The 14820-nt window shown below is 47.4% G+C and overlaps 1 protein-coding gene across 5 annotated transcripts in view; it reads left to right on the plus strand.

Annotated features, from left to right (window-relative positions):
* Positions 1 to 14820, plus strand: part of TNIK (TRAF2 and NCK interacting kinase) — a 150982-nt gene that overhangs the window by 67746 nt on the left and 68416 nt on the right. For all 5 annotated transcript variants that reach the window (XM_066556229.1, XM_066556230.1, XM_066556231.1 and 2 more), the window contains exons 3-4: positions 8515 to 8571; positions 12808 to 12933. In XM_066556229.1, coding sequence (XP_066412326.1) covers positions 8515 to 8571; positions 12808 to 12933 — 183 coding nt within the window. The remainder of the gene's footprint in view (positions 1 to 8514; positions 8572 to 12807; positions 12934 to 14820) is intronic.

Below are 14820 nucleotides of genomic sequence, written 5' to 3' on the forward strand. Positions count from 1 at the left end.
AAAAAAAAAGAGCACAAAACCCTCAAGCAGCTTTGGATAACAGATGCCTCTGTGTTACCTGGTTCTCCTGTTGCTGTCTCCTGCCACCAGTGCTGTCCATTCCTGCTGCCAGAGAGGATGCCAAGCACTCAGGGTCACAGAAGGTGGTTCTCCCTTGCTGTTGTTGGTTGAAAAATCACCTTGCACTTCACATACCACCTCCAAAATTGGATCTTGCTACTACGAAACTAGAGCCGAAGTCAAGCAGATGGCACTGCAGAGGTGTTTCCAGAAACTCCATTTCCATCACTGTGTGTAGTGTTTTTTCCAGAAGGGCCATTTTTAAAACTCAGTTTGCAAGACAGTTACTGATTTGGGGAATGGCTTAAAGAGCAGGTGACAGTTTGGATGTTGAAAAGCAGCTGTTTAATGTGGGGCACAAATAAATGGGGTACCTGTGTCCTTCGGTGTTCTGGGATGGATTGTCATGGGAGGCAGCAGCACACGCTTGCAGGCATTAAGCCCTGTCTGCCCTGCAGCAGGGAGCAGATTAGGAACAATCTCTTTTGAAGGGAATTGTTTTTCTTACAAGTACAGAAGACATAGCAGCAGCTGCCAGAGCACACAGTGTTGTAGAGACCACGCTGGTGCCCCTGAGCTCTGGACACAGCAGCTCATTCTCATGCTGAGCTTTTGGTCTGAAGTCATGAGCAGCCCCAGTCATTAAATTACATCCCTGGTGCCCTGGGATTCCTTTTCCTGTGTCCTGCACAGAGCCTGCTTCATCTGTGATGGGAGCTGGTGCCTAAAGCTGCTGGGTTCATGCTGGAGTTTGAATGTTGAAGCGGTTCTGGCCCCAGTAAAGCCAAGGTGCCCTGGGGCCAGGCAGAAATGGGTGGCTGTGGGTTGCAGACAGCAAAAGCGTGTGGAGATGGGGATGTGTGTGGCATTCAGCAGATGTGACAGCTCCCTGCTGCAGCCCAGGCCTGGCCAGGTCTGTGGTGGCACCCTGTCCCATGCCAGGCAGCAGTGCTCTGGGGGAGGGTGCCAGCTGGGGGACAGCCTGGCTCCTTCTTGGGCCACCCTTGAGAGCCAGGGGTCTCCTTGGGAATGCTGGCTGGTCCAGGCAGTGCTCCCTGCACGCTCACTGCTTCCCACTGGGAGGAAACCTGGTGCTGCTGTCAAGACATGGCCTCTGTGGAAGGGTGCCTTGTGGGTCTCCTAAAGGCAGATTTAATTTTAGTTGTGAGCACTGCAGCGTTGAATAGGCAGCGACGTGGAACAGAAGCACAGTGGGGGTGTTAAGGGGTGGTAATAACATGGCTGTCATGAACTAATGCTGTTGGGAACAGGCTGTGCTGCCTCCTTTTAGCTGTGAAAATGTGCACTTGCAGAGGAGCTGGGGCAAAGGGAGGACAGGCTGTGTGGGAGGGGAAGGAGCACCCCAAGGCCTGGCTGCTGCCCTCCTTGCTGCTCCCCTTGGCAGGGACCTGTGGGGATTGCCCCATGATGGATCTGGGAATGCTGGGGAAGGCAGCAAAGCTCCCAGAGGGCCTGGGGAGGCTGCATGGGGTTCAGTGATAAATGGTGGCATCCCTTTCCTTCATCCCACTGATATGTTCTTGAATCTTGCTGCCTTCAGTGTGGGATCAACTCAGTGAATATTGTCCTGAGACACTGCTTGTCCTTCTGCTTTTTCTTATATATACATTACTCTTTGTCAGGAACAGCTCTCCTTAGTCCTTTGGTGCCTCAGGTTTCCATAGGCTGCTCCTAAAAACCACTTTTGGGGTATATTCTGTCTGTTGATGATCTCCATCTCTCTCTGCTTCCTGCTGTGGTGCTCAGCCCACTCCTCTTCCTGCCCAGACCTGCTCTTGTTGTGGCTTTGACTTCCCTTTACCAGAGCAAGGTTTGTTCCTGGGCCCTGACAAATGCAGAAACACCTTGAAATCTGCTCTGTTGCAGGTTTTGCTGTGACCATGAAGCACAGACCTTCAAAACCTGCATCTTCAAACACTTGTGGGCAAAATCTGTCACAGTCCTTGGTGTGACCATGGAGGAGATGCACAGCCTGACTTGCCCAGTGGGCTGGTGCTGAGTGCTGCCACAGAGAGGGGGGACAGTGTTCTAACCAGTGTTCTTCCCTGGGTGGAAATTAAAAATGGGACAGGCCATATCTAGAGGAACCATCTGCAGAAGCTTCTGGAAGGATTCAGCTCTCTGATGCTGATTTTGGACTGTTTAAGGCAATGGTTTTATCCATGGAAGAGGGAAACCTAGTTCCTCCTGAGTTGGAGGTGGGAGTCTCCAGCCTCATCTGAACTACAGGAGGGACAGAGGATGGAATAAGTACAGGCCTGAGAGATGTGTTTCCATTATATTGGGAATATAAAACTGTAGTCTTGCTCACCTATAGGCTGCAGTGCATGTTATTTCTGGAGATGAATAATATGCTAATTTAAAATTTCGTTTGTTAATTTAATAATCCTGCCTTCTTTACTTAATGTCAGAGCTATTGTGGAGCTGCAGTAATGGAATTGCAGCTCTCAGAGCTGCAGGGTCTTGATCAGAGCTTGGATTGATACAGAGGGCTGGAAAACACTTCAGTCCAAAGGCCAGCTCTATTGGGTCAGCACAGAGCATTAGCTTGGCTCTGTCCAATTATTGGTGTCTGTGCTGGGAGCAGATTTAGGCTTTTCCAAGGGGAAGCTCTGGTTGTTTAGTCCAAACTGAAGTATTAATAAAAATGCCCAACTGAGCACCAAAAAAGAAAAAAAAATCCATTATGTTTAGTTTCTTTTTGAGTTTTTTAATGTTTTTCAATATTTTACTCTTTAAAACCTTGGAAAAGATGAGAGGTGTAAGGAGAGGATTGGCTGTGAATGAAATCTGTGTTTGTCCCTCCCAGTGAAAGGTCTGCTCTCCAGAAATAGCCCAAAGGAAGGCAGCAAGTTGGGCAGAGGTGCAGCTCTGTGCTCAAGTGAGCAACCAGTGTTCTGAGAGCTCAGGAGAGAGAGGAGAGCCTCACCTGGCCACCCAGTGAGATGTCAAACACTGGATCCAGCTTTTTTTGTTTTTCCTCGGTTTTTCATTTCTTGGAGTTTCAGGTGTGCCATGTTCATTGGAGGATGCCATTTGCAGTGTTGAAGTCTGGGGAAACAGGGGCTGGTTTAAGTGGGGTTTGCCCCAAATGGAAAGGAACTGCAGCAAGTCAGTCACGTTCCTTTGGTGCCTGGAGGCAGTGGGATCGCTCTGAAGCTCTGCAAATCTGTTTGTGAGCCCAGGAAATGATGGAGAGATGGAAGGGTGTGGAGGGAAGGAAGGACACTGCCATTGTGGCCAGCTCCTGCTGTAGGAAAGCAGAGAGATGGGGCTGAACCCCTGGGCAGGGTGAGGGCTTGGTCCCCAGCCTGCCCTGGCTTGAAATCCCTCTCCCATACTGGAATTAAGCGCAGGCAGCAACAATTAGGTTTGGCCCATGATGGTTCTGTTTTAATCAAAGAGATATGTTACTCCTTGTTAAAATAAGCATTTTCCCCATCCTGTTACATGACTCAGTTTTTCTTATGCTGGCCTCCAGTGTTTTAACTGCCTTCTCAGATACATGGATTTATTTCAGATGTATTTGAAGAGATCTGTAAACCAAGTGCAAAGCTTGGGTACGTCATTTTTAGCCAGCTTGTTTTGGAGATTGCTGAATTTTCACACTAAAATAAGCCTATTTTTTACATCAGTAAGTATTTTAGCCCCTCAGACTAGCTGGAGAGGGGATTTTGGCACCCTCAAGATTGCTTTCAATGGGAAACCTAGTACATAAATGTGCCTGTACTCTGTAAAAGCTGAGACTAAATCATGCCAGGTGCTATAAAATGGTCTAATGTACAGCAGGATGGCAGTTCAGCTTCACAGCTCCTGTCGGAAGTCAAAGCTCCTTCTCCCAGGAAAAATTGGATGCAGTTTTCAGTGCATTAGTGCTGAAGTGCCTGCATGCTAAAAATCTTGGACTGAGTCCCTGGATTGCCTTGAGCTACAGGAAAAGAAAGAACTGGCAGGACCTAGACCATGGAGCTGTGAGAGGTTCTGGCCCATCCCAGGAGATCTTAACTGCAGGTCTTGGATGCTGAAGCAGAATCTGGAGGAGATGAGACTCACCAGTGGCACCTTGAATGGTGTGTGTGCAGAAGTGGGGCTGGGCAAACAATTTTTTTGTAGCACTTAGCAAAAATTATGTGTGGACACAGAAAAGTGAACTGGTGACTTCTAACCTGGTAAAATCTCTGGTGAGATTCTTCTAGGAAGAACATGCAGGATGTGGTGGAGCTGAGGATGTGCTGGGTTTGGAGGCAGGGGTTGGACAGTAGTAAGGGTGGTGGTTGGGCTGCTGGCGTCAGGGTTAGGGTTAGGGTTTGAAGAAATTGAAGAAATTTATATGGGAGGCTTCTCTGCTGCCAAAATGGTGATATTTGGACTTTTATGAGAGTTTTTGTTGTTTGTCTCACTGAGATTTCTGTATGAGACACAGTGTTCCTCAGCATTGTGGCCTGGTCCCAGCAGGGCTGTGCATGTTGAAATCTCAGCAGTGCTTTGCAAGAGCACTCTAATCCCACTCATTTGAATATTTACATGCATCATTACTAAGGACAGTGCAAAATGGTTGGATTTTAAGTGTTTTGCTGTAAAGCATCAGGCATACAACATGGTTACTCCATTGAGTGGCTGCAGTGGGGATTTTGTATGCATGGGGCATTGGAGGCTGCATGTCCAGGCTGGGAAGTGTGAGAGATGTTGCTCTGCCTGGCAGAAGGAAATAGGAGCTCTGCATTTCCCAGCAAAGTGACAATTCTGGTTGTGTCCCACTGGCTGCAGCAGGTGGTGGGTCATTTATTTTGTTGGATGAATAAAAGCCGACAGCACAAGTTAAGTAAATATGATGGAATTCATTTCTGGGTACAGAAACTGCAGTTTTTGCTTAGAGGTGAAATTCATGCTTGTGCAAGGAAAAAATTTAAAAAGCAACAATCAATCATCCTCTTTCTGTCCTTAAAATGTGGACTTCAATTTTGGGCCAGGATATGCAGTTGTTGTCTGCAAAGGCTGGTATTGAGGCCAGGGTTTATTTGTTTAGTAAACATAATGCCTGAATGCATCAATTGATGTTTAAAAGCATTTACCAATGTTCTGATTGTGTGCTGGTCCATTACACTTTATGGAGTGTGAGGACAACAACCTTTGAAGAAAAACCTCGTGGTGCTTGCTTCATTTGTAGAAATTAGTCTTAATACTTGACATTATCAAGTTAGTGATAGTTGATATAACATTTTGAGAGTAATTAGGAGCATGAATTTATGCTCAGATGGATGTTCAATTAAAAACTGTGGCAGCTTTGAAGATCATGCTTGAATAATCCTGAGGCTGAAATGTGGGTTTGTGCCCAAGTGAACCTTGACAGCAAATCTGGAGAGGGGGAAATGCTTTAGTAGCTCAGTTTTCCTCCTGTATGTTTTATGCCTTTGTAGCCCTCTCCAGCATGCCCATGGGGGCACCAAAATGGAGGACTGTTGAAAAAGTGGAGATTTTCTGTTGAACCACAACACTTCTTGCCTGTTTTGAGCCACATCTTTGGTGTCAAGGAGGCAGAGTTGAGCAAGGGAGCAGGAGTAGGGCTCAGTCTTAATGTGGTTTTTGGACAGGTGATGGCTGATGGTGTGTGATGGTTTAAAGGAAAAAAACACTGCTGTGGTGATGGTTTAAAGGAAAAAACCAAGTTTTGGTGGGTGGAGGACACACAGGAGGTAGAAGCATCACAACAAAGCTTTTTGGTGCTTTTCTTGTATTGATACCCCAGTCCTCTTTTGTAGCTTCCTTACAGCAGCACAGATTAACACTGGACAATTTAACACTTGACATTAATTAATTAATTCCCAATTTCAGCTTGCCTTGGCTTTGGCAGAGGTGGTTCCACTTTCTGATCCAATGGGATTCTTTGGAGAGACTGCGGGGGCATGGGTGCTTCTGGACTTGCTTCTAGGCTTTGGGCACAGGCACTGGAATCTGCATGGCCAAGGTACCAGAGGTGGCTGATGCTGTGAGAGGGGTTTATTGCTGCCGTGGCATCTTTTAATGGGTACAGGTTGGATGTTGATTTATTTCCTCTGTTACATCTCCCACTTCCAGTTCTTGGCGTCTTCCTCCAGCCTGTCTGTATCTTTATTGCAAATTCAAGGACATCTGCAGTAGGGTAAAAATCAACTGGGTTTTCTAAACTGTTTATGAAGGTTTCACAGCAAGCCTCAGTGCTGAGCACTAGGTTGAATTAAAAGGGATGGTTGACTGCTGAGGAGATGCCTGTTTTCCCTGGATGGCTTCATCTGCCAGGGTGAAGCTCTGCAATCCATTGTTGTGAGCAAACTACAGAAAAAGCAAACCTTTGCTACAATATCCCAGGGTGAGCACTTACTGGTTCTACTCCACCTGATTTTTGCGTGACTAAGTGCCCCTCATGGCTTACATTAACATATGTTTCCAAGTGGTTTATTTTGTTTTGGTAAATGTTTACATGATATTAAGTTCTTACCATTGTCTGTGAATGTTTGGGAGGTGTGCAAGGAGGCAGCAGATTCCTGGGAGAAGGATGCTGTGGGCACACAGGGATCTTTTTCCCCTTGGCTGGTACTGAGGGAAGCAGGAGCACTTCACCACGGCAAAGCTGGGGCATTTCCTTAAAATACAAAATGAGGTGGTGGTGCATCATATGAAGGAGGTATAACTCCTAAACCCATGGTTTGAAATGCCCCAGCTTGCTTCCCCCTCCTCCTCCTCCAGCTCATGGGAGATGGGGCGTGCCATGGTCCAAGTGTTTACCCTGCTGGTGCTCTGTGGGCTTTAATTAAAGTGTCAGTACACATGGGGACTTCCTAGGCAAGCCAACAAGGACAAATTTAGGAAGAGGAGGATTTGTTTCTACAGATCATGCTGTCTAAATAGATGGTGTCTAGTGATGTGCCCCTCCTTCCCCACGGCCACATCCAGGGGATGCTTCAGCCACAGCCTGGGGCTGCTGGGCTGTGCTTGCTTTTATTACTTTTTATGTTGCACACTCTTTAAAGTAAAGCTCTTTTTCTGCTGCTAGAACATGGGCTTGCTCAGGACATATAAATTGTGTTAATAAATGAGCGAGGAGCCCTGGTGGGTGAATTGGCTTCCTGGTGAAGTCATAAATTTGGAGAGGATGATGCTGCCTTGCTCCACAGCCGGCGCGTGGGTTTGCTTCCCAGCGCCGTGCCTGGAAACCTCAGGGACCAGGGAGAGGTTCCCATGTCTGGTAATTTAGGGCTCTTGAGCTGAGATGGTGTGAAAGATCATCTCCAGTCTGCAGGAGGGCTGGGAGACCTGACACAAACCCCAGCTCATCAACACACACACTGCTGTGGGGGCAGGAGGAGCCTCCCATTTAGGAAAAGCTTCTATTGTTCCCTGTTTCTGCCACACTGCACCTTGACCCCTCTTTGCTTCTATTGCTGGTTCTGTCTTAGGTGTGTTAATTATCAATGCTGCAGGGCAGGAGCTGCCACTGCCTCTGTGTCTTCCACACCACATCTACAGGATGGCGCCTTGGGCAGCTCCCACAGTAAATGGATATGTAAACTGGGAAATGAGAATGCTTCCCTTTGCCTCCTGTGAGGATCAGCATTTGCTGGCTTTGCTGGAGGAAAAACATCTTTTCCTCAGGCTGCCTGGTTTGGAAGCAGAGCACATGTCCTGCAGTTGGGGGTGGGAATGATTTGATAGGAGCAATTTGGATGTGATGTTGGGTGATCAGTTTCTCAGGAAAGGAGGAAAGGCTGGGAATTGCCTTGCTTGATAGCAGTTGTGTTGGTTTTAAGACCTCATAAATAGTTGGAGCTCTTTTATATTTTCACCATCTCTCCCAGGCATTTTCCCATTAGGATTAATGTAGTCAAGCTCTGTGCAACAAACAGTTCATTGCAGTGATTTGCTGTTTTTTTCAGTGGCTGAAAACTGTAAAAACCTCTCTGGCCTGCTCACCAAGTCTTTCTGAAAAGAAATAAATTACTGGGCAGAGTGAATATGGTGCCCTGCAGGCCAGGGGTCCCTGGTGTGTGCCCAGGGAGCTGGGATGGGACCCAGGTGGGCTGAAGGCAGTGTGGGTACCCAGCCAGCACATTCCCATCATCTCAGCTCCAGCAGCCCCTTTCCAGCCGAGTCATGCTCTGTGCTCAGGAGAGGCCCCAAGCTGGTTTTTTGTGCATGGCTGAGCATTAAAGGGTATTTCCAGCACTTGTTTGCCAGGCAAATACAGCACTGAAGGCCCTGTACTAATTAATTGTAGTGGCAGGAGGAAGGGGAGGGAATTGCTTTCTCATCATGGCTGCTGTGAAGATGCTCTTGAAAAAGCAGCAAATAACGTGTGGATGCTGCCAGGGCGAGGAGATTGTTTAAGGATATTGTTCACTGTGAGGAAAACATTGTCACTGAGCAAAACCAAACAAATTTCTCCCTTTTCTTTTGCAGGGTCGTCATGTTAAAACAGGCCAGCTTGCTGCTATTAAGGTTATGGACGTCACCGGGGTAATGTATCCTCCTCCTCCTCCTGCATCCCTAAATTACAGATAAGAGGGGAAAGGGGATGGGGTGTGATAATGTGTGGGGGTGGGTGGAAGGCTGATGTTTCCTGGGATGTAAATTGCCTTTGTCTAAATGTGATGTGTGCCATTAAGAGGTTTTAGTTTTAATAAATACGTGAGAAAAAAATACATCTGGAAGAGTTTTGGAGATGAAGTACTTCATGCTGAAACAAAGCAGCATCCAGTTCCAGCAGTGGCTCTTATAAATACCCTATTAAATTCTGAAGAAAATCATAGAATGATTTGGGTTGGAAGGGACCTTAAAGATCATCCGGTTCCAATCCCTGCCATGGGACACCTTCCATTGTCCCAGGCTGCTCCAAGCCCCATCCAGCCTGGCCTTGGACATTTCCAGGGACGGGGCAGTCACAGCTTCTCTGGGCAGCCTGTGCCAGGCCCTCAGGACCCTCACAGGGAAGAATTTCCTCCCAATATCCCATTTTACCCTGCCCCCTTCAGTTTGAAGCCATTCCCTCTTGTCCTATTGTACATGACTTTGTCAAAAGTAGCAACAGGATCGTGTGTTCATAATTCATTTCTGTTTCTCTGCATCCATGATTTTCACTGAAGAGCTTTTGTTCACCAAAAATATGTTGCAATTATTGTAATGAGTAACTTCACGAGGCAAGTCAAATAATTCCTGTGCATCCTACTGCTAAAGAGGAAAAAACCCACACCACCCTGGTCTCAAAGGTGGCTCTTTTGAAACTTGTGTCAGACTGAGAACCACGAATTTACAAATCATTAAATTAATAACAAAATTATGGGGAAAGGATGCTTTCACCATTTCCCTGTTGCCACAAAAGAAAAAATTATTTAAAAACAGAGATTCATTTAGGAGCGTGGCATAAAGATGCTTTTTCTTGAGTATTTTTTTTTTCTAAGTGCCATACTATCCCTCCCAAAGTTCCTGCACTAGAAACAATGCCAGGCTTGGAAGTAAGAATGTGTTTTGTTGTGTTTTCTCCTTTTTTTTTTTTTGACTGGAATAACACATTTCAAAATTAGGACTCAATCACAATCTACCCACCTTAATTTTTGAGTTAATGTTGTAGTAGCTTTCAGGAGCTCAGCACATGCAGAAATGACTCTCTCTGTGAAAGCAGTCAGCTGGCCTTGGGAATCTGTTTTGAAATATCTTAGATAATGTGGTGTGGTATTAATATCTATGGGACCTTCATCCAAGTTATTTTTGGTGCTAACAGGTGAAATGGTGTGTGGAAATAAGTCTGTAAATGTGAATGAGATTTCTTCCTGTTTACTTGTAGTATGTACAAGTGCCATTTATCTTGTTCTCGTGGGAAGCAGGCTCCAAGGGAGTAGGCAAAGTCACCAAGCATAAACCCATGGCATAAATAGCAGTGAAATTCCCATGGGATGAAGCCTGATGTTAGAATGAATTTTAGCTGAGAAATCAAAATATAACTCTGAGGCCAAACACAGGTTTAGATTTGAATCCACCCTTAATTCAGTTGTTTTAAAATACTCCCAAGGAAAGATATTGGAGCAAAGTACCTGAAATCTGATACTGCCCAGTAATAATTTCATACACATCTTTAAGTAGATGTCCCTGATGTAAGACTTTACCTTGTAAAGCTGGGCCTCATGTCTGAATGTACAGGGTGTAAATCAGGTATTTGTCATGGGATGTGGCTTTTGGATATTTAGGTATTTTTCCCTTAGGCTGCTTTTAGACGGGGAAGGCTCGTTCAGGGCAGGAGCAGGCTCAGGCAGGATGGGCAGTGACCACAATGCAGGCAGTGCTGACCTGTGCTCTGCCAAGGGCTGTCTGGGCTTCACAGCTCTTGGTGCTGAAGGCACTTCTAGAGCCTGCAGGAGTGGTCCTGGGCATTGCTTCTGGAGGAGTTTCTAAAGCTGGTCCCTGCATTGTGCCTGCAGCCATGCTTGGCACCTGCTCCAGGCTCAGTGCTGCTGAAAACCCAAACTCAGTCCTTGGCCTCCTCCTCACACACAGTGTCAGAGCTGCCACTGCTCCATTTGATCCTGACCTTCCATCCCACCTGTTTTTGCAGGACATCCCTGGTGACAGTGTGTCTTTCAGAAGTCAGCAGAGAGCAGAATTAGTGGGGTCATCCCAGCCATAGCCATCTGCAGCTTTGGAGTGTGAAGCCCGGGCTGGATGGGGCTCTGAGCAACCTGGTCTGGTGGAAGGTGTTCCTGTCCATGGTGGGGGGGTGGAACCAGGTGATCTTTAAGGTCTCTTCCAGCCCCCAAACCACAGTGATTCTGTGTTCAGTGAGCTCCCAGGCAGCATTTCATCCTGGCCACGTGCTTTGCGCTAAACCCCAACAGGCTCCTCACAATGATGCTTTGTTTAACTCACCTCTGCTCTTACTAATTATCTCTTTGGGAAGATTGCAGAATAGAGGTCCTCAAGTTGCAACACTTCATCAGTTTGGGCAGCTGCTCTCACTGAATTAAGGTTCAGATTCATTTTCCAGGGGCTGGTCCTGCTGTGTGCTGCATGACCTACATCCAGCAACGGATGTCACAGAATCAGCTGATGGAGGCAAAGTGAGGCAGCAAAGCCTGGCCTGTGGCTTTTGTTGGGTTTGGGATTGGAGTAGTTGCAGCAGCTTGCTGTAATGATTCCATCTTCTTCCCTACCTCTCTGGATGTGCTGAGGATGACTGTTCTCAGTAGTCCTGCTTGGACCAGGAGTTTGGGCTGGAGCCCCCAAGCCTGGCTGTGCAGACACCTAGCATCCCCAGGTGCCATCCACAGTTCTTATGCTTTGGAGGCTTTTCCCACCCATTTTGAGTTCTTCAGCTTGAAGATGGAGTCAAAATAAAACTTTAGACCAAGTGTCCCTCTGGCTTGCCTCCATGTATTTCCTAGAGAGCCAGGCATGAATGGAGGGATGAGTGAAAAGCTGGATGGGTGCTCAGAGCTGGAGGGATTTTGTGCTGAGTGCTGCTCCTTGCTCTCAGCACTGTTGAGCATCCAGCTGCCTTTTAGTTCTTGTTGCAAAGGGCTTCAATTAATAGAACCATCTCTGATAACCTTCATGTTATGTGCCCTGGACAAACGAAAACAAGCAAAGTTGTGTTGACTGCTTGAAGAGAGGTGATAAAGGTTCTTCCAGGATGGTCCCCTGGTTTCCTTTGTAATGTTTGAGCCTGTTCCTCCTCCTCTTCGGTTCTTATACCCTCCATGTTCTTACCAAAAATAAAACTGGAGGTTGTTTATGCAAGCTCCATCCAGATATTTCTTGTACTTGTTCTTCCTGTCTTCACCTTTGCTGTTCTTCCCTGAATGGTATTTTGGGAAGAGAGATGTGTTTCTGTCCGTGTTAGGTGACACCTGGTCAGGGGGCACTGCTCCTTGAGAACAGCTGCTCCTGCAGCTCTCTGCTCTCTGGGTGCCTTGTCCTTTGCCCATTTGTAAAACTGAGGTCAGGAGAGGCAGGTGAGGGACATGGGAATAAAGGAGAATAAAGAACAAGCAGCCCTTTCTGGTCCTTTATAACAAAGCTTGCTGACATCAAGGTGCTGAGTGCTTCCTGTGGAAATACAGGGGGCTGGAATTCAGTCAGCTTAAAATAAAACCAGGGCACCTTTGATGGGTGTGAGACAAAGAGGTGGGACATCAAAACAGGTATTGGTGTGGCTCCTCTGCCCCTGCTGCTTCAGCTAAAGCCACTCTGCAGGTGGGACAGAGAGGGGCTGGGACAGCCCATGGGAATGGTGCATGTCACCAGGACTGAGTTATTCTGATGGAGTTTGTGGGCCTGCAGCCCCTGCTTGCTCCCCATGTGGTGCCACCCCACCATCAGCAACTCCTGGTGCCTCCAGAGGGCTTCAAGGTGGGCAGGAGTGATGTGCCAGAGAGCTGGGAGCACAGGAGCACTTCTGCCATGCAGTGGTTTGTAGAAAAACGCCTTCTCTGGTGTGTCTGTGAGGGTGTGTTAATGCATCACTGGGGTAACACAGGTGTGGTTGAGCCTCAGAGCAACCTGAGTCTCCAGAGCAGCTCTCATGCTTCCAGGATCTGCTGCAAAGTGGCTGTAAAAAATGGTGCAAAAAAACCTGGGAGGTCAGTCAGGACTGGGGTGCTTGGAAGTTCACCCATGTACAAAGACAGCTCAGACCCTGTGAAGTGCAGTCTCCTAATGCCTCTGGTTTTGTCTTTCTTTTCTTTTCTTTTCACCTCCTCCCAGGATGAAGAGGAAGAGATCAAACAAGAAATTAACATGCTGAAGAAGTATTCTCATCACCGAAATATTGCTACATATTATGGTGCTTTTATTAAAAAGAACCCACCAGGAATGGATGATCAGCTCTGGGTAAGTTGCTTTCTTTTCTTCAAAATAACTGGGATCTAATAGAGATTTTTTACTCTGAATTGTCCTCTTACCAGCACCCAGCTTACACAGAACCCCTTATTTTGCATTCATCTTCTTTAAAGCCATGGCTTTGATCAGGCTCTTACTGCACTGCAAAACACATCTCCATTTTGCCATCAAATCTTTTCAGGCTGATTGTAAACCCATTTTTATCCTGAAGTGTCATTAGCAATATCTTTATTACAATAGTCAGTTGGAAATCATTCCATCTTCTGGCAGCTGGAGGGAGCTGGGAACATCTCGGGGAAGATGGAGGCTGAGGGTGATTCCTGCCAGCTCTTGGTGGTACCTCTTGTGCTTCACATTTCATGGAGCCTGTGCAGGCACATAAAGAGGAGGGGACAGTGAGGGGAGGTCAGGGGGCTCTGTGGCTGCTCAGCCACTTTGGTGGAGATGCCTGATGTTGCTGAAGGGCACCGAGCTGCTCTGCATCTCCACAAATCCTTGGCTGCCTCCTCCTGCTGCTTCCCTTGTCAGGGCCTTCTTGGTTATTAATTCAGCATTCCCAGAGCAGGGAGGATGGAGTTTAAATCTGCTCTATCCCTGGGGAGAGACAGAGCATCAGAGCCCACTCCCACAGCAGCAGCTGGTGCTCGGGGCAGGGCAGTGGCACCACAAGTCAGGGCTCGAGTCGTTGCTGTAAAATTAATTAAAGTTGTTGTGCTGTGTTCTGAGCTTGGCTGTGCTGGGTGGAGTCTCTGGAGCAGCAGCCTGCAGTGCCTCTGGCCATCAGAGCAGCAGTGTAGGACCCTGCTTTCCTTAGAGGTCTCTTGGAGAGAAGGCTGCGTTATCAGTACAAGGACCTGCATGTTGTCCTGTGGTTGAAAAAGTCTTTATTTCCTCCCAGTCTTGTAAATCCAGTAAATTCTGCCTTACCCATGTGAGGGGCTTTTTTAAGTCTGTGCCCAGTGCTGGGGCTGGTGGAGGCATTCCTGGGAAAGCTCCCCAGCTGTCGTGGTTTGACAGGAAGTAGGTTTCCTGGGATATGCTGTGGTCACCAATAGGTGTTCAGATTTTAATATTGGCACCTGGTGTGGCCACTGGGGACAATGGATACCCCTCTGAGAACACAGGGGTTAAAAATCATGTCCTGGCAGCACAGCCTGGCTTGCGGAGAAGCAGGGGTGCAGGGAGAAGGTGTCCAGCCGCTTGTGGGAGTCTCCAGGCGGGCAGAGCCCGAGTTTTTAACCCCTTTTTGGACAATGAAAACTTTACAGAACATTAACCTTTCCCAGAAGAGAGATAGAGTGGAAGATGAAGAAGGAAATAGGCAAGTGTGATGAAGGTCTGGGCAAGTGAAAGATGTCGGGAGAGAAGAATCTTAGGTGGGAAGAGATGATGGAGTAGCTTAAGTGGACTCTTCTTGTTATAGCCATGGACAGAACCATGTTCCTTCTGACACAGAGACTGCATCCAGGGGGAGGCAATGGCTCAGAACCAAGAGGGTTCAGTGTTGGTACCCCTCTTGGTTCTGAGCCAAGGGGGTGAAATTTGGGGGGAAAATTTGGGAAGTTTCACCCATGGGGTGAAATTTGGGGGGACAGGTGTCCCAAAAGTGAGACTGTGCTCTTTTTGGAACGGGACAAAGCATCCTTAAAAGACGACCCTAGAAGCAGCTCTGGTCCATGTTCAGTGGTGAGAGCACTGGACATGAAAGGAAGAGGTCAGAATAGCAAATGTTCTCCGGGCGGTGCCACGAGTGACATGGAAACACACGAGGCTTCAGCTGTGTTTCCAGGGGAAGCCTATGGCACAAGAAGGACTCCTCTCCTCTTGATGAACTGAGGATTGATTGTCTGAAGGGTGATGATGGACCGAGAGTTGAAA

Source organism: Molothrus aeneus, chromosome 10 (assembly GCF_037042795.1).
Source record: "Molothrus aeneus isolate 106 chromosome 10, BPBGC_Maene_1.0, whole genome shotgun sequence".
NCBI classification, from domain to species: domain Eukaryota; kingdom Metazoa; phylum Chordata; class Aves; order Passeriformes; family Icteridae; genus Molothrus; species Molothrus aeneus.